This window comes from Trachurus japonicus, chromosome 14, assembly GCF_045865225.1.
Source record: "Trachurus japonicus isolate A0001 chromosome 14, Traja_1.0".
Classification (NCBI taxonomy): domain Eukaryota; kingdom Metazoa; phylum Chordata; class Actinopteri; order Carangiformes; family Carangidae; genus Trachurus; species Trachurus japonicus.
This window is the reverse complement of record NC_140920.1, coordinates 5,958,977-5,978,350: the sequence shown is the minus strand read 5'-3', so window position 1 is coordinate 5,978,350 and position 19,374 is coordinate 5,958,977. Positions and strand designations below refer to the sequence as shown.

Below are 19,374 nucleotides of genomic sequence, written 5' to 3'. Positions count from 1 at the left end.
TTAACCATAGTGTATATTAGCGTTAGAGAAGAGACCTAAAGGAAGTAGCACCTTAAACTTGATATCATGTTCTGTTAAAAACCACAGTTGTTTTTCTGTACTCTGATAGACGAGTAGAGAGGAGGAGCGAGAGATATGGTTGTGCTGTGGTCGATTCAAGTATCTGGTAGGAGAGTCAACACAGTGGAGATCAAAGAGGCTTTTTTTGTTCCAGCCATGACTTGATGCTCAGTAACCACTGGCCATTTGTCACTATATCTGAAAACTCTCACAGATTAAAATCATTTCACCTGTGGTGTAAGGAGTAAAAAATGATGTTGATCATAATTGTAGCCTAATTGTTAAAATCTTCAGAAGCACTTAATGGGAAAAATATGAGTTTGGAAATTAATTAAGCTACTGTATGACAATAAAAACAGGTAAATCTTTGTGTCAGGTGCTATTGAGTCCTATTGAATCTGCACAAATGGACAGTGTGCAGGATTGAAGATCTTGCACACTGTCCATTTCCATTTGGGCTGTTACTAGTCTGGACTCCTCCATGAGTGGAGTTTAGGGTTAATTGCATGACCACTGTTTAGTTACATGTAAGGAGTTTGGCTCCATCTTGTGTTCATAAATAATCTCTTCACTGATCTGATTTTAAATTCTCTGCTAGTACTCATCCATTCTCACTTAGTTACACTAATTATTTATTTCAAACCCACAATAAAGAATAACCTACCTTTTCCAAATCGGTAGAAACCTAAAACATTATCAGACAGCAAGCAAAATTACTTTTTAATGAATCATATCAAAGTTTATTTTAATCGCATATACAATTTTCATGACAATAATTTTTAAGTTTCGACTCATTTTTTTATAAATTTTTTTAGATTTGGTTTAAAGTTGACATAACTCAAATTCTTTCTAAGCCACGCTCATTAATCCACTTCCACAATGACAGAGTAAAGTCTTAGCAAAAAACTTCAATTTGATTTACAGAAGTATTCAGAGCCTTAGTTCAGTAAGTAGCCCGCTGGCAGTGACTACAGCAGAACTGACGCTCAGACAGGATGAGAAGTCACTATCAGGGCATTGAATGGGCCTTTGGAAGCCACACACTTTTCCCACAGACAATACAGCGTTATCATAGCTGTGTGCCCCGGGTCATTGTTATTCTGACAGGTATTTGTCATGTTTGCTGCATGTGAAAGTTTTTCATCATTGATCTCCCTTGTATTTTGTTATGTTTGTCCAGGGATTTTCAATAAATGATCAAAAATCGCATCACATTTCTCCTTTCACCAGGAGTTGTGTTAATTAAATTACATGTTAAATTGTACAAAAGACAAATGGGGGTCTGAATCCTTCATGAGGCTATACATGTATACATTTTCTATAAAAGGCTGAGAAATTAAAAATTGCACAGCAAATCACTTAAAGCAACAACAAAATGAATGCACTTCAGTTCAACAATAGTTAAAAGAGTAACATTTTACAAATCAAAATAAGCAGAAGTAAGAGGAAATTGGAAAAACAGACAGTTTCTACAACTGTAGGTGGACTTAAGCAACACTAACCTTATTACAAAACGCATTTTGTGGCAATACCTGATGGTAATGATGGAAATCCTTTGGGAATAATGAGCAACATCATACAGCAAATATCTGGATAGTCTTAATTATATAATGTTCTGTATTAACACACAGTCAATAGTTCTGTAAAGTCTTAAGGTCTTTGCACACCAAGTCTGTTTTTTCCCCCCCGAATGCGTCTTTCTAATCCGTCAGCTGATAAAAATCATTTTGCACAGACACTTTACACACTGAGTCCTCTGCATTTTTGTTTTGTTCCAAACTTCAGAAAGGGAGACAAAAGTCTATCTAAAAGTTTATCTAAAAGTAAAAAGAGAAAAAAAAATTGTTGTCTATCCAGTCCTGAGATGACATCAAGAGCAAGAGGACCTGCTTGTACTGTAAATGATATATATTGTCCAAAATTGCAGCCTTATGTTGTGACGATCATGTTTATACACTGACGCCGAAACTTTCATCCATCCACTCCGTAACCCGTAATCTTTTATACGATGTTACAACGTGTATATTTGTGTAGTCTTAACAAATATACAAATATACACGTTGTAACATCGTATATGTTATATAACGTTATATAACATATACGATTCGGCGTCAGTGTATAAACATGATCGTCACAACATAAGGCCGGATTTATTTTTAAACGTGCTGCAATTTTGGACAAAAAAAACCCTGACTTAGCAAAGTCCTTTTAAAATCTCCAGAGAAAATATTGATGCCTTCTGATCCAAGTTCAGTCTGGTTTGTCTCGTTCTCTGCATCATTAGAACAGCTCGGTCAACATTTTTTCATCTGTAGAATTATACAAGATAAGCAAAAAGACAATCATGATAAAGACACTCATGCATTGAGAACTCTTCAATATAGTAATACATCTGAGAAACTTCAGATTAGTTCATATATTCACTTGCTTTATAGAAAATTCATATATCAACCCTCTCACCTTAAGTCTTACGTCTTGTTTTCTTCTGTACATGGTAGACAGCAAGACACAGACCCAAAAGAAGCAGAGTGAGAACAATCGCTCTCACAGCCACGATGAAGTGACAAATGGATTCTGGAGAACACAAAGACCAGTCAAGAATGTGTCAGACTGTATCTAAAATCCAACTTTGAAAAATTAGCTTCAATAATGGTATAACATCCATTACCTCCGCAGTTCGTGAGGTGGATGAATGTTTCCTCTCTGCTGATGTTGTTCTGGACATTACATGTCAAGATTCCTGTCAGTTGGCCGTATAAGCTGATGGTAACACTGGGTATGTGGTGTTCATCTGTGCTCCCAGCTCTGGTCTTTATCAGAAAGTTACCGTCCAAAGTCAAAGTGAACCCCACTCCATCTCCCTCAGAGGTGCAGCCGACTCTCATTTGTTCTGGTGACAAACACACCTGAGACACAACTGGCTGAGAAACTGGAGCTGGAAAACACATGATATGAGACACAACCACAACATGTTCAGCACAGAGACCTTTTTAGGTTTATAATACGACACACCAGGGCCGTAGCCAGGATTTTTGAAATACCGAGGTCATAGTCGTGGTGCGCGGGGGGGTGGCGTCAGAAATTTGGGGCAATTTTATATTAAAAGGCTTCAATCTGGTGCACTTTGACAGATAAAAACTACACACATCATATTAGATTAATGCCATTTTTATGATATTATCATCACTAGTGATCATCCAGAGAAGACCCAACTTCACTGAATTCTGATGAGAACACACCATCTATTACAAACAGGAGACTAGCTCCTCACATTCGTAGCAGCCACAGAGTAGCAAAAATATTATATTATAAAGTTTAATTCCAGCTCGAAAAAAAAAAGAGTCTGAAATGCAATGTGAAGGTCCTGGTTGTTAACATAAAGATGAACAGGTTTCTAGGGTGAAGTGTGCACTCTTTTTGACCATAGCTATAGCCTACTATTTTTGGGTGACTTCCTTCTGGAGCGTCAGCTGTGTTCCTCACTTTGAAACAGGCCCAGGAAGTTTGTTTGCTTTTCCTTATAGTTACCACAAACATACATCTGACTGCTCCTTGTTGCAGCAAATTTTGGTTGTTGGTTTGTGTAGTATTTCACATTTCTATGCATATTTTTTATGAGTAAAATATTGGTGTCAAACTTCATTTCGGTTGTATGGTCTTCTTTGAATGGGAAAATATGAAGAGGTCTAGGTGAAATCAAAATGAGCCAAAAACAGTTGTATTTGGATGGAGTGAATATTATGACACCGGCTATTAGTGAAATATAGCCTAATTAGTTTTCCAAAGGTCAAATTCCACCTGGACATACGTATCTCTGATAATAAAACAGCTGCAAAATTGCTCAGGTTCATTTTTTTTAGCATCTACTTTTACACAGTTAGCCTACACATTACTTATTCATTTGCCTGATATCCCATGATTCAAAGGTAGATTTTACTCTAATGTGATTTTTGTTAGTATTCTTACTAGGCAGAGATGAAAAATTTACATTTTCTACTGTACTCCAGACATGTCTGTAGTAATCTCACAGGTCTTAGCTTTCTTTAAATAAATAAAAAAGACTGAAATAAAACTAATGGTTGCCTAAACTTTACACCGTATGCTCTTTGTTAAATCTGTCCAAAATTTTTTAGAAAAAATTTCACAGTCTTTGTTTGTGAAATATTTGTGCTTGTGCACCACATATGCTCACATCTTGTGCATCTAGTAGCCTTCTCCTCCATGCACACAGGCTCCGCGACGCGCTGTATCACTCGCTTTTTCCGAATGAATCGCCTTTTTTCCCGCGACCAGTAAACAAACACCAGCGTACGTGAGGGCGTCAATAAACAAGAGCATTATAGGCCTACCGGAATTGTTGTTTGGACAAGAGAGGAGTCACTCAGTCACCTTCCATCTGTCCTCCCTAATAGTTTTCAAAGGCGGGGGGGAAGTGCTCGTGGTGGAAACAAAGGTAACTCCAGGTGTTACGGGGTGCTCTTGAAGTTGAAAAAATTATGTAGACAAAAAAAAGCACAAGGCTTACTTCGGGTAATACTTTGCACTTTTTTTTTTTTTTTTTCCATTCATTAGGCCGAAAAAAATACCGAGGTCATGACCTCGGTGTCCTCAATGGTAGCTACGGCCTTGCGACACACATGTTGTAAGTTAAACCATTGGATCACTAAAAATGTTCACAATATAGGAGTATAAAAATATTTTTTTTGGTTTTACCTTGTATTGTCAGGTGGATTGTGGTTTTGTGCAAAAACACACCATCAGTGAGTCCATGTATTTCCAAAATGTAATCTCCAGAGTCTGATTCTCTCACATTTTTGAGCCTGAAGGTTCCGTTTGCCAAAAATGATGCGTGGTCTTGGTATCTGCTGTTAATTGTTCGTGCGTTATTGGCTATCTTTAAAATGTTAAAGTCGTTCTTGGTCAGAATTATCTGCCTATTTGCACCACTTGGCAGGTTAAAATTCAACGGTTCCCCAAGTGCTCCGAGACACTGTCGATCAGTGTCTGCGACAAAATTGCACTCCATAGCACCTGATGGAAAAGAAAAAAAAAAATCATCAAAACAGAAACAACAAGTGTGGGAAATGCAGATTCATCCACATTAATATGATAATCTTTTATAACCAAAAGCCTTGGGGTCTCTTTAAATGATTAATAAACAGTGAGCAGCTATTCAGTAAAAATACAGTATCACTGAATCTAAAATGTAAAAGTTAGTGTTTACCTTTTACCGGAGCTGTTGTCACCAAAGTTGTGACGATTATGAAGATGAAATTCATTTTCTGTTGTAACACAATGAAATTCTGTTAAAAACATGGTCAGTGTCACCCACAATTACAAGTTGTTTGCTTTTATATTTGTACCAAAAAGTGCATTTGTAGTGAGAATTAAAATCGATACTTGGATAATACAATTTAGACAGTGTTTACTGTACCATAAGTTTTTAAGTCGACATAAACATAAACTGTTACTCACGGCGTTGACGACGGTGTGTGGCTTGTCAGTGATCTACTGATGGCAGACGGGTGTATTTCTGGTATTTTATTCTTGCTGTGGGGGCAGCAGAGGAAGTGGTCATGTTCCTCCATTTAAGTACTGAAGCACTAAAATTTTTAGTTTGATGAATTTGTGCTGTTCTCATGTTGATAGCACAATTACTGCTGTTAACTAGAACATGGTGTTTCAATCAGACCATGTAGTGTATTTGGTGGTGAAGTGTGTTATTCTAAGCTATCATTGTCTGCAGCCCTGATCCATCTATCTTTTGCCGTCTCAGAGGTTTTTCTTATATTCTCTGTACTATGGCCAACTTCACTTTATGTGAGTTGTGTTATTAGCACCATAATACCATTACAGTTTACAGTAACCTAGTTCCCGTTGTACACTCATAGCGGAATAGTGTCCTGCTGAGCCATCAAAAAAACAACCAACATGTTCAACATACGGGGTGGTGGCTCTGTGTCATGATCACTTTTCTCTTGCCATCATATTTACTACAGTAATTTTTTTGGTTATTAACAGTAATCTACTCACTGACTGTCCATAGTGACATAAACCTTCTCATATTCAATCTGAAACGTGTTGCTTTTCACGTAGTATCCATTACTTTATTTCAAACTGAAGAACAAAAAATATGAAACTGGTCATTTACTATTCCAAATACTTCTACTGTAGAAAACATTTTCACCATATAGTCAATTAACTTTCACCTGGTTTTACTTAACGTCAGCATTCGCAGTCTCAAGTTCAAAACGATCACTTGCTGCTGCTAATATAGGATGTTGTGTTAGTATATTTCTGGTCTTGTTTTGCTGTATGGGTGAAACTGAGGATGTGGCAAACAGCGCTCACCTTAGCACCAGTAAAGCTCTGATCTGCTGGACCTAGTTTGTAGATTTAAATCTACTGAGCTGACAACCTTCATATACTGTACAGTAAAGACTACTGACATTAACTGGAATATCATGGACAACTGCATTCTTTCTATGTATTCTTTGTGGTTCACTTTGAAATTGTACTAGAAAAGTTGTGTATGTCTTTGCTTCACTTATGGTATGCATCATCCAAAGAAATCTTAAAGAGATAATTCAACATTTTGGCAAATTCTCCTATTGCCATAATCCCTATAGTCATAGCAGTAGGTTCATTACCTTTTAACTATCGGTGCATGTTGTTTTGAGATCCGCGGGGCAGAGACATGAGCTGCTCAGTGGACACAATGGAGGTGAACGGTACAGGTTCCCTGTCCCTCATCAAACTCATCAAATACACAATCCAACAACTCCAAAACGCTCTGGTGGACAAGTTGTGACCTGCACATTCACCACACTATGAAATAATCATGTAACATTCTCTGCCCCGCGGATCTCAAAACAACGTACACCAATAATTAAAGGTAATGAACCTACTGCTATATAATGATGGATGTCAGCTGGCAATAAGGAAGCACAGTTGTGCACATATTCGTGTAGCCTGCGTTGAAAGGAAACAAGATGCACATGACAAGTCTAGTTGTAGAGAGAGGGTTATAAAACTGTGCTCTACTTTTAAACCGTACCATTATCAGTCAGTCAGATTTGCATGTGAATTTGTCAGGTTATTTTTTGACATACTAATTTAGTTGTGGGGCACTGTGGCTGGTAGCTCTTGTCATGAAATGTGTAAAGGTGAATTCGTCACATCATTTTCTGAACATTATATCTCTTTCAATTCAAAGAGATGCACGTGCTCAATGTTACAAAAAGACATTTTTCATGTGGAGAATATTATATACATAAGGCAAACAAGTTAGGTCATGCTTTTGTGGCTGTGAGTGGATATTGTAGAAAAATAAAAACTATGTGCAACATTGCACCAATATGTTCATTACTAAGATTTTGCAACAAGTCAAATATGTTACTGTAAAATACTAATTTAATGTGCATTGTTTCTTTGAAAAGCATTTGATGTTGCAGACATGTTAGTTGGTTTGCAGGCCTGATGTGCGTTTTTAGTTTTAGTTGTGTGTCAGGTCAAAACCACAACCTTTTTGCATTTGATATTTCTGCTTCACTAACTCGAATTGGAGAGAGGGTTGTGGTCATACTGTAGGAGACTGATGTCTGTAAGACGAACAAATCAAGCTTTCATATCGACTTTATGTATCTGTCTAAACACCTTTGATGTTCCATTTCAGTCTAAGCTTAGTGTGGCTAATGGAACCATGATAAAATACAGTTCAGGGATATGATTACCAAAATCAAAACAGAGCACAGCAGATTGTGATGCTTGGAGACGAGATTTGTATGAGCTGAATTATACAATTAAAAGATCCACAGCCAATGTACACAGTCATTTAACTAGGTGCAATGATGTAAAGTCATGGTGGAAACAGTGCCTCGTTTAATTACTGTATGTACACTAAGCAACTCTACTAAATATACATGGCCTTCATGTCGTTACAAGATAATCTTTTTAGCTCCATCTCGTGGTGACTACGTTCTTTGCAGTTTATACTCATTTTTTACATAGTAAGTGCAGAACACTGTGTATCCTCCAGATGTCATGAGTGGGTTACAGTTTTTGTTGATAAATATATAAGTTCAATCTGAAGCAAGAGTACTTGTTTGTATCAGTTTAATGGAAATATGAAAACAGTCATTTTTTATAGATATGTATAAAATGTTTCTTAAAATAGAAGTAAGAGAGACAAAGGTCACACATTTTCTGCAGAGACAAAAAACATCCGAAAATAAAACTATAAAACTCTTTACCTTAAAAAGCAATAGCACAAAATGCTCAAAAAACATGGCTACAATTTTAACATTTATTAAAAAAAAAGTTATCACAAGGAAAAAAGAACAACGAACTTGAACCTACAGGTCGAAAGTCATTTGACGAGAATCTCCAGCCTCCACTGTTTCCCCCAATCAGAGACAATGACCTCTTTACATGCAAGGTTGAAAAATGGTTGACACTTCAGGACTGTAGAGGCTCATGGTGTGTTCGGTACAGTTGGTTGTGGTTTCTTCACTTTTCTTGTCACTTTAACATCTGCGTAGATGACGTCAGAGTCACCGGCGGAAACTAAAAACAGACAACAGATGCATCTTAGTCTTTCTCTCTCCACAGAACAGTTGTTAAGGGGTTACATGAACACAAAGCAAAATACCTGAAATGTAAACTATGACAATCTAACTTGAGTCAGTGGAAGAAGAGTGGCTCATTTCACTTACCCACATTGGTGGATGTGGGTCTTCTTGATTTGTTTTGAAGACTTTTTCTACCAAGACAAAAAGCCACAAGGAGGAGGACAATGATACCAACTATCACTGCCACAGTCACAGTCACAAAGAAGAGGGAAGAGCTAGAATCTAAGAAACACACAAAAACGAGACCAAATCATTTTTCCAGACATAAAAAATATTCAGTGGCATTGAACTTATAAAGTAAAATCAACCATTCTTTAAACACTTTACCTTTGCAGCTTGTCAGATGAAGAACAGTTTGACTTCTGCTGACATTATTTTGAACATTACAAATCACGTCTCCTGTCAGCTGACCATGTAAGTTGATGGAAACGCTGGTTTTGTTCTGTTCAGCTGCTTCTCCAGTCAGTGATGGTGTGTTTGTTGTGCGGCTACTTGGGGACAGACTTTGGCCTCTGGTCTGTATCAGTGAGTGACCGTTTAAAGTCAAAGTGAACTCTACTCCATCTCCCTCAGAGGAGCAGCTGACATTCATCTGTTCTGCTGACAAACACACTTGAGACACAACTGGTTCAGACACTGGAACTGGAAGACAAACACATACATAAATACATAATTTAAAGCAAAGTGTCACTGCCAACTCCGTACATCATAGAACCACGATATCATAATTTCCTAAGTTACAATAACTAGATTTTTTTCATTAAATTACATCTTGAAGAATTACAGCTAGATTTTTCAGGGGTGTTTATGCAGTTGAGACCATATAATTAAATGATGATGATACAGTGAGTTGGTAATTGCAGCATCAGCAAATACGTATAATATTTTTATTGTCTTTAAACAAATCAATCCGATTCCAGTCTTTTCTTTCTTATTCAGTTAATTCAGTGGCTTAAGACGCTTCTCATGAATGCAAAAGTCTTGTGTTTAGAAATCTTTAGAAGTTTGAATTTAAATCAAGTAAATGAAGAGCATATATGTGTTAAAAGGAGATGCATTCGAAAATGAATAATGAAAAATCACAAATACACAAATTTTAACCATCTCTAGAGTTCAGGTGCCTGGTTTATTCACAGACTTTAACACTAAGCTGAAATTTCAGATAATGACAGATCATTTAAAACTGTAGGTTTTACTGTATAAAGATGGATACATTAAGTATTAGTGTAAATATTTAATGCACCACCATATTTCTTTATAGCCTACGCATATATCTACAGTATATTTGTTTCAATCTCAGATCATTTAGTGTATTTGGTGGTGAAGTGCTATTCTAAGCTATCATTATCCGCAGCCCTGAAGTGTCATCCATCTATCTTTTGCCGTCTCAGAGGGTTTTCTTCTCTGTGCTGAGCACAAATTGTTGCACTGTGGCCAACTTGATCTTATGTGAGTTGTGTTATTAGCACCATATCCCCATTACAGTTTAACCTAGTTCCTGTAGTACACTCATAGCGGAAATAGTGTCCTGCTGAGCCATCCAAGAACCACCGTCGTGTTAGTATATAGTAGTATCTTTAAAAGTATCTTTAAAAGTTTGAATTTAAATCAAGTAAATGCAGAGTATATAGGTTCAACAGCTGGGGTGGTGGCTCTGTGTCATGATCACTTTTCTCTACCCATCATATTTACTACAGTACATTTTGTTGTTATTAACAGTAATCTACTCACAGACTGTCCCTATAGTGACATAAACCTTCTCATATTCTGAAATGTGTTGCTTTTCACGTAGTATCCATTATTTTATTTCAAACTGAAGAAAAAAATATGAAACTGGTCAATTACTATTCTAAATACTTCTAGAAAAACATTTTCACCTTTGAAGGACATTAACTTAAAGCAGAAGTAAGCGATCCGGTCGTTTTGGCTAATGCTGCGTTCCAGGCAGGCTTTTGAAACCGTAAATTTCAGCTTCAAGTCACAACTTACGACTTTGTAGCGTTTCAGGCAACCCACTCGTGTTTTTCCGACCTGTTTTACCTGTGAAAGTCACTATAACGGCCACTCGTAACTTCCGACCTGTGAACGCGCACCAGATCGAACTGGTACGACTTCACAGGTCGGAAAAACACGAGTTACGAGTTTCCTTGAATGCACCATAATAGTCCTCGTCCCTACGTCGCCACATTCACGGAGTTCCTTGGCTGCACACACAGCCCTGCATGCCGTTCTCTCTCCTCATCGGATAAAAACTGTATGATACGATAAATGTTTTCTCCTCGGCTCAGAGCAGAGCAGAGTGACTGACAGACCCGTGTTTCAGTCCAAACACTCTATGTAAGTGATTGCTGTCGGAAGATATAACTATTTAAGACTTATATTAACGCAAATATATCACTTACTTCTGCTTTAACTTAACTTTCACCTGATTTTACTTTCAACGTCAGCATTTACAGTCTCAAGTTCAAAACGATCACTTATAGGATGTTGTGTTAGTATATAGTATCTTTAAAAGTTTGAATTTAAATCAAGTAAATGCAGAGCATAGAGGTGTGAAAGATAACCAAGGAGATGTATAAGAAAATTAATGACTGAAAAAATCAATTCAAAATTCAGATGCCTGGTTTATTCACAGACTTTAACACTAAACTGAAATTTCAGATAATGACAGATCATCTTAAAACTGCAAGTTTTACTGTATAAGGATGGATATATTATTACAGTATTAGTGTAAACATTTAATGCACCACCATATTTCTTTATAGCCTACACATCTATCTACAGTATATTTGTTTCATTCTTTAATGAGTTACAATTTAATTTAGTCTTTTTTATTTTACTTACCTTGTATTTGGAGATGAACATTCATTTTTTTCATTAAACCACCAGTAAGATTAAATTCTTCCAAAGTGTAATCTCCAGAGTGTTTCTTCATTGCGTTACCAAGGTTTAATGTTCCACTGGCGCAGCCTCCACACTGAGTTATGTAATCGTTATCAAAATATGTCACTACCTGATTGTTGACTATTAAAATCCGACGTTTTTCGTCCTTAAACCTTATTTCTCTATCTGCTGCAGCTGGCAGATAGAATAGCAGCGGCTGCCCTACTGCTCCAAAACATCGCTGATCTTTGATGGGTTCAGAGAAATTACACTCAACTGCCCCTGGGGAAACAAAAACAAGCAGAAAAACAATGGAAAGGTTCATGTAAAATGTATAAAACAATCTGTAGTGTTGTTCAGCTTTTCATATCGGTAGGGAAAAGAAAATAATACAAGAATATTTCAACATTAGATAAACAATATTTCCACTGTAAATAAACATTGAGTCTGACATTTTAAACTTGTCTTCCATACTTAGAATATATTTTTTTAAAAAAGAAGAAAAATTCAAAATGAATTATTCTAGTGAAATGTACCTTTTCCCAGAGCTGCTGTTGTCAGTGCAGTGAGGATCATGTAGATGGAAATCATTTTTTTATCTGTAGCACAAAAATCAAGATGTATTTTTATTATTATTTCTATTACATTTTATTAATATGTTGTAACATGACTGAACTCTGGGTTACATGTAGTTGTTAGTTAGAAAAAATAAAGATCAATAAATCTTTCAAATCATAATTGTTACTCACCACATTCACACTGTTGCGATGTCGTCTTTGTAGCTGTTTAAGGTTGACCCGTGAACTTTCCACTGACTGACGGTTGTGTTCTTCGTGACTCTTTGTCATCTGAATCAAGGAAGCGGTTATTGTGTTGTCACACACAGTTGGCCAGTGAACAAAGGACTAAGATTCTCTGCTTTTGCTCCTATAAACAAAACATCTTATGACCACACTCAGACTAAATGTGCTAGATATTGATAGAAATACACTGTTAGCTACTGTAAAACAGATTTAAATAAACTATAACCTTATCTAAAGACCCAATATACAGTAAATATGAAAAAAAGTATATATATATATATATATATATATATATATATATATACTGTATATATATATACAGTATATACAGTATATATATATATATATATATATATATATATATATATATATAAATAAATAAATCAAAGAGTAAATACACTCACATTTTAGACTCCAGTGATAATAAAATCATAGTCCATAATCTTCGTTTACAACCAAGTGTGTCTCTGTAGAGACGATTGAATAGGCCACAGCAAAGATAATATTCATAATGGAAAATTACACTTACAGAAAATTTGATGTTCAAATTCTACATAATTGTATCTGTAAAAACTTTTAGTGACTAGGATTTTACAAACTTAGTTATATCATGACTTACTGTTATATTTTCGTATCTCCTGCCTCCTCTACACTGCAGCCTTTTCCTCATGTTATTTTCCTAAATGCAGTGAGACCAGAGTTGCAAACTCAAGTGTTCAACTGTAACATTCTGCAGATAAGTAAAAGCTGAGAAGAATTTGTATTGTTAGAGAACAGAAGTGTGACTTTTTGTTTCAGCTCCAGGTGTGACTACAGCCCTAAAAGTGTCGAGGTGTGAATGTTTCATCTCAGAATTTGTCAAACTGCCACTGAACAGCAGCTGATTTCTGTCGGGGATTGACTTGATTGTTTGAATTTTAAGAGAACTGACTTTTGTTCTTCTGCTTGTGTATGTGGCACCAATTTCTCTTTTAATACTTTTCAGAGACAGGGCTGTGCAGAGTATTTATTCATAGAGGCATGTGTGCAGGGGGGAATTGGAAGGACAAGACCAAATGGATCATACACATGGAGATTTGTTGCTGTCATATAATGCCCTTTAGCTTCTTATAAGTGCATTTTAGACCAACGTGAAGTTGAGAGGGGAATGGCTGCAAAGACCGCACGGTGCAACAAACATTTCCTGCCTGTTGATGCACTGTATCACCAAGCCTTTGAATTTAAAACCACGTTAGTCAGAAACATGTGTATCAATAGTTTCTCATGGGCAACAGGTAAAATGGAAAATTAAACCCTGAGTGAGATGGGTGGTGAAAAACCACAGTTTGTTTCTATTTTTGTCACCGCAACACGCGATAAGTCTTGAATGTCTGTCAGACCAGACGTCTCTGCTGTGAACACAGACAGACTGAGCTGTTTGACCGAACACACAGTTGCTGATCATTGTGTTCCTCTTTAAACCCTTGTATACATTTATTTCATATAAAAGCTGAGCAAACTTTATATGAGACTTGAGGCTGTCTCTTCTTCCTATCTCTCTGTCTGGGCTCTGTCTGCCTGAATGCCCTTGGTTTTTTAGTTTGTTGCTCAAAAATATCACTGTAATTAATTTACTTAGTTGTGCTACTGTTTGAGAAATCTGTTCTTTTGAAAAAAAAAGTTATTGCAACTCATATAATTTAGTATAGACTTTGTAGTTTTTGAACTTTTGTGTGCTTAGTTCAGTTTTGTCTTTGAACTGAGAAGTGAACTTGACAAAATGATCAGTAATCTGAGTGTGTGTTTGTCTCCACCTTGGTCAAATAATAGTCACTACATCCATTTATTGCTCTGTTATCTATTTTGTCATGTGTTCTTGTACTGTAAGCTGCTGGATGACGTGAATTTCCCTCCAGTGGGATGAATTAAACATGTTCTCTGTACTGCTCCATATTAGTTAAGTAAAGTTTATTTATATAGCACCTTTCACAGATAAGAATATCACAAAGTGCTTTACAATGAAATAAATACAACACTAAAAAAACATAAAAAATATAATGAATAAAACAATTTAACACACTAACAAAAAGCCCCTGCTTATATAAAAAGGTTTTCAGCCGCTTCCTAAAAGAGTCCACAGATTCAGAGCATCTTAGAGGGAGGGGCAGAGCATTACAGAGTTTGGGTGCCACTGCCTGGAAGGACCAGTCACCTCTGGTCCTAAAGTGGGTGAGGGGGAACCACCATCAATCTCTGACCTGACACCTGTGTTAGTTGATGTGTTGTTTTGTTCTTGTACAGTATGTGTAATATCATGTCACTCAGAGTCACAGTGGTTTGATAAGTTATTTTTTACAGGCAATGATGAAATATTGACGTCTGACCTGGTCTCTGTAATATTCCACTTAACTTTGATGTCAATTCACATTTACATAGAAAATAGTGAATATATAGTAAAACATAGGCAGGAAATAATTCAACACTATAGGAAATTTGTTGATTGTGTTGATCACTGGTTTAATTATCTTTTATAAGTCATATAATCTGTCGCATAAAGCAAACGCAAGAAGGTTTAACAAATTCCATAATTTCAAAATTGTATAAGATGAAGAGAAACACACTTAATTTTGAAGAGAGAGCAGTCCTGAGTTAAGTGAGTATATTAGCAGTGACTGCAATGTATTGATATTGATAAGAGACATAAAGTTCAGACTTCAGTTTCCCCCAAAATAACTGGACATAAACACACAGTTGTAAAATTCACTGCAAGCTTAATGTTTTTTGAGGATGATGGATTCTGTATGTCACACTGGACCACAGAGCGGCGTCTTTGGAAATACCTGAAAAAATACAAAGAGCTTTAAATTGTTATTGTTATTGTTACAGCACATCCTTCTGTGGTAAAATACTTGCCAAAACAAATTTACAAACCAGTTTGGTATCATGTACATCTCTGGCACATGTGCTGTCATTCATAGTTATTATAACTGAGATGCCAAAGATAAAACATCTGCACGTCCTGATTATTGGTTTCAGTTTTGCCTTGTCAATATTTGTTCAGCAAGGCGCTGTGAAAACTCCTCAAGATAAGTGATCATGAGTTGCCAAACACCTGTGATGTTTATAACACTCATGTAAAGACTGAGCTCAGTTCAGATTTACATTCTCTAGATGCATTGTTAGTGTGTGGTTCCTTGAGAAAAAGGTTGTCATTCATTGTTTGTGTGATATTACTTTTTGCTTTGGGACTCTTGTTATTTGTGATTTCAAAGTTAATTTACTTAGATGAAGGTCACATGATCAGCTGATGCTTTAAAAGATTTCATGTATGTTTTCTGGCCTCTCCACTGTTCCAGTTATCATAAAGATTACTTTCTCTTACCTTCATTAACCATCTTGTTTCTTGTCTTGTTATGTAAATGGTAGATACCAAGGCACAAAGCGACAAGAACCAGACAGATGACGGTCGTTCTCACAGCCACAGCCACAACAGGCAAGGAAGCTAAATGTAGGACACACACACAAAAAAAAGTTGAAAAGAAGTTATTGCATGTCATCAACACATTATGCACTGTGGATAAAAATGCATTTTAGAAAAAAACAATAGCACAGTGATACAGAAGGCCGTTTGAGAAACCAGACTGTTACTTGCCGCCTGCAAAGTTTCACTTTTACTGTATCAGTGACCAATGTATTTATCATTTTTGCTAGTGTAAACCTTTTAAATGATGTTCAAGAGTTAAACTTACAAGGAAAATCGACCATTCTTTAAACAATTTACCTTTGCAGCTTTTCAGGGGAAAAACAGTTTGACTTCTGCTGACATTATTTTGAACATCACACATCAAGTCTCCTGTCAGCTGACCATGTAAGCTGATGGAAACGCTGTTTTTGTTCTGTTCAGCTGCTTCTCCAGTCAGTGATGGTGTGTTTGTTGTGCGGCTACTTGGGGACAGACTTTGGCCTCTGGTCTGTATCAGTAACTGACCGTCCAAAGTCAAAGTGAACTCTACTCCATCTCCGTCTGCGGAGCAGCTGACCTTCATCTGTTCTGGTGACAAACACACCTGAGACACAACTGGTTCAGACACTGGAGCTGGAAGACAAACATGTACGTAAATACATAATTTAATTGTCACTGCCAACTCCGTACATCATAGAACCACAATATCATAATTCCCTATGTTACAATAACTAGATTTCTTTCATTAAATGACATCTTGAAGAATTTCAGTTAGATTTTTTAGGGGTGTTAATGCAGTTGAGACCATAAAATTAAATGACGATGATACAGTGAGTGGGTAATTGCAGTATCAGCAAATACGTATAATATTTTTCTTATCTTTAAACAAATAAATCAGATTCCAGTCATTACTTTTCTTTCTTATTCAGTTAATTCAGTGGCTTAAGACGCTTTTCATGAATGCAAATGTTTTGTGTTTAGAAATCTTTAAAAGTTTGAATTTAAAGCAGAAGTAAGTGATATATTTGTGTTAATATAAGTCTTAAATAGTTATATCTTCCGACAGCAATCACTTACATAGAGTGTTTGGACCGAAACACGGGTCTGTCAGTCACTCTGCTCTGCTCTGAGTCGAGGAGAAAACATTTATCATATCCTACAGTTTTTATCCAATGAGGAGAGAGAACGGCATGCAGGGCTGTGTGTGCAGCCAAGGAACGCCGTGAATGTGGCGACGTAGGGACGAGGACTGTTATGGTGCGTTCAAGGAAACTCGTATTTTTCCGACCGTGAACTCGTACCAGTTCGATCTGGTACGAGTTCACCGGTCGGAAGTTACGAGTGGCCGTTATAGTGACTTTCACCGGTAAAACAGGTCGGAAAAACACGAGTGGGTTGCCTGGAACGCTACAAAGTCGTAAATTGTGACTTGAAGCTGTAATTTACGATTTCAAAAGCCGGCCTGGAACGCAGCATTAGCGAAAACGACCGGACCACTTACTTCTGCTTTAAATCAAGTAAATGCAGAGCATACCACTAGGTGTGAAAGATAACCAAGGAGATGTCTAAGAATATTAATAATGAGAAATCACAAAAACACTAATTTTAACCATCTCTAGAGTTCAGGTGCCTGGTTTATTCACAGACTTTAACACTAAACTGGAATTTCAGATAATGACAGATCATCTTAAAACTGTAGATTTTACTGTATAAGGATGGATACATTACAGTATTAGTGTATACATTTAATGCACCACCATATTTCTTTATAGCCTACGCATATATCTACAGTATATTTGTTTCAATCTCAGATCATTTAGTGTATTTGGTGGTGAAGTGTGTTATTCTAAGCTATCATTGTCTGCAGCCCTGAAGTGTCATCCATCTATCTTTTGCCGTCTCAGAGGTTTTTCTTATATTCTCTGTGCTTCAGCACGAATTGTTGCACTATGGCCAACTTCACCTTATGTGAGTTGTGTTATTAGCACCATATTACCATTACAGTTTACCCTAGTTCCAGTTGTACACTCATAGTGGAATAGTGTCCTGCTGAGCCATCGATCAAAGAGCCACCACCATGTTCAACATACGGGGTGGTGGCTCTGTGTCATGATGACTTTTCTCTAGCCATCATATTTACTACAGTCATTCTTTTTGTTATTAACAGTAATCTACTCACAGACTTTCCCTAGTGACATAAACCTTCTCATATTCTGAAACATGTTGCTTTTCACATAGTATCCATTATTTTATTTTTTAACTTTCACCTGGTTTTACTTTCAACGTCAGCATTCGCTGTCTCAAGTTCAAAACGATCACTTGCAGCTGCTAATATAGGATGTCGTGTTAGTATAGTCTTTAAAAGTTTGAATTTAAGTCAAGTAAATGCAGAGCATACAGTATAGGTGTGAAAGATAACCAAGAAGATGTATAAGAAAATTAATAATGACTGAAAAAAATCACAAATACACAAATTTTAACCATCTCTAGAGTTCTGGTTTATTCACAGACTTCAACACTAAGCTGAAATTTCAGGTAATGACATCATCTTAAAACTGTGGGTTTTACTGTATATGGATGGATACATTACAGTATTAGAGTAAACATTTAATGCACCACCATATTTCTTTATAGCCTATGTATATATCTACAGTATATTTGTTTCATTCTTTAATGAGTTATAATTTAATTTAGTCTTTTTTATTTTACTTACCTTGTATTTGGAGATGAACATTAGTTTTTTTCACTAAACCACCTGTACCATCAAGTTTAAATTCTTCAAAAGTGTAATCTCCAGAGTGTTTCTTCATTGCGTTACCAAGGTTTAATGTTCCACTGGTGTAGCCTCCACACTGAGTAATGTAATCGTTATCACAAGAAATCACTGTTTGATTTTTGACTTTTAAAATCAGATGTTTGTTGTCCTTTATTAACCTTATTTCTGTATCTGCTGCAGCTGGCAGATAGAATAGCAGCGACTGGCCTACTGCTCCAAAACATCGCTGACCTTTGATGGGTTCAGAGAAATTACACTCAACTGCCCCTGGGGAAACAAAAACAAGCAGGAAAACAATGGAAAGGTTTATGTAAATTTAAACAATCTGTAGTGTTGTTCAGCATTTCATATCAGTCGGGAAAAGAAAATAATACAAGAATATTTCAACATTAGATAAGAAATACTTCCACTGTAAATAAACATTAAGTCTGCTTTTAGAAATTTCAGTGATTGTCTTTTTAACGCCATACGTAGAATATAAAAAATGATTTATTCCATTGAAATGTACCTTTTCCCAGAGCTGCTGTTGTCAGTGCAGTGAGGATCATGTAGATGGAAATCATTTTTTTATCTGTAGCACAAAAATCATCACATTGGGTCAGTTGTTAGTTAAAAAAAAAAAGATCAATAAATCTTTAAAATCAAAATTGTTACTCACCACATTCACACTGTTGCGATGTCGTCTTTGTAGCTGTTTAAGGTTGACCCGTGAACTTTCTACTGACTGACGGTTGTGCTCTTCTTGACTCTTTGTCATCTGAATCAAGGAAGCGGTTATTG

At 36.4% G+C, this 19,374-nt stretch overlaps 3 protein-coding genes across 3 annotated transcripts; all 3 read right to left on the bottom strand.

Moving 5' to 3' along the window:
* Nucleotides 1–2,273: 2,273 nt before the first annotated feature.
* Nucleotides 2,274–5,339, bottom strand: LOC146974113 (uncharacterized). Its single transcript, XM_085796776.1, has 5 exons — nucleotides 5,285–5,339; nucleotides 4,774–5,091; nucleotides 2,729–2,995; nucleotides 2,521–2,634; nucleotides 2,274–2,369 (listed from the first exon to the last, which is right to left on the bottom strand). The coding sequence occupies exons 1-4, from the start codon at nucleotides 5,337–5,339 to the stop codon at nucleotides 2,522–2,524; spliced, it is 753 nt and encodes a 250-aa protein (XP_085652902.1). The 3' UTR covers nucleotides 2,274–2,369; nucleotide 2,521.
* Nucleotides 5,340–8,533: 3,194 nt separating this feature from the next.
* On the bottom strand, nucleotides 8,534–12,164 carry LOC146974112 (uncharacterized). The gene is made up of 5 exons (XM_085796775.1): nucleotides 12,110–12,164; nucleotides 11,535–11,855; nucleotides 9,018–9,332; nucleotides 8,775–8,912; nucleotides 8,534–8,625 (listed from the first exon to the last, which is right to left on the bottom strand). Exons 1-5 carry the CDS (start codon nucleotides 12,162–12,164, stop codon nucleotides 8,534–8,536), a joined length of 921 nt encoding a protein of 306 aa, XP_085652901.1.
* Nucleotides 12,165–15,115: 2,951 nt separating this feature from the next.
* Nucleotides 15,116–19,157, bottom strand: LOC146974111 (uncharacterized). Its single transcript, XM_085798920.1, has 5 exons — nucleotides 19,103–19,157; nucleotides 18,532–18,861; nucleotides 16,137–16,451; nucleotides 15,738–15,857; nucleotides 15,116–15,195 (listed from the first exon to the last, which is right to left on the bottom strand). Exons 1-5 carry the CDS (start codon nucleotides 19,155–19,157, stop codon nucleotides 15,116–15,118), a joined length of 900 nt encoding a protein of 299 aa, XP_085655046.1.
* Nucleotides 19,158–19,374: the final 217 nt, after the last annotated feature.

Bases quoted from the DNA above. Each gene is read 5' to 3' on its own strand.
- LOC146974111 (XM_085798920.1), bottom strand. From the start codon at position 19,157: ATGATTTCCATCTACATGATCCTCACTGCACTGACAACAGCAGCTCTG. The intron at 16,452-18,531 runs GTAAGTAAAATA...TTTGTCTTCCAG, and splicing joins TGTTCATCTCCAAATACAAG to CTCCAGTGTCTGAACCAGTT. The intron at 15,858-16,136 runs GTAAATTGTTTA...TCCTACATTTAG, and splicing joins TCCCCTGAAAAGCTGCAAAG to CTTCCTTGCCTGTTGTGGCT.
- LOC146974113 (XM_085796776.1), bottom strand. From the start codon at position 5,339: ATGAATTTCATCTTCATAATCGTCACAACTTTGGTGACAACAGCTCCG. The intron at 2,996-4,773 runs GTAAAACCAAAA...TGTGTTTTCCAG, and splicing joins AATCCACCTGACAATACAAG to CTCCAGTTTCTCAGCCAGTT. The intron at 2,635-2,728 runs GTAATGGATGTT...TGTGTTCTCCAG, and splicing joins CCACCTCACGAACTGCGGAG to AATCCATTTGTCACTTCATC.
- LOC146974112 (XM_085796775.1), bottom strand. From the start codon at position 12,164: ATGATTTCCATCTACATGATCCTCACTGCACTGACAACAGCAGCTCTG. The intron at 11,856-12,109 runs GTACATTTCACT...TTGTTTCCCCAG, and splicing joins AACAGCAGCTCTGGGAAAAG to GGGCAGTTGAGTGTAATTTC. The intron at 8,626-8,774 runs GTAAGTGAAATG...GTCTGTTTTTAG, and splicing joins ACCCACATCCACCAATGTGG to TTTCCGCCGGTGACTCTGAC.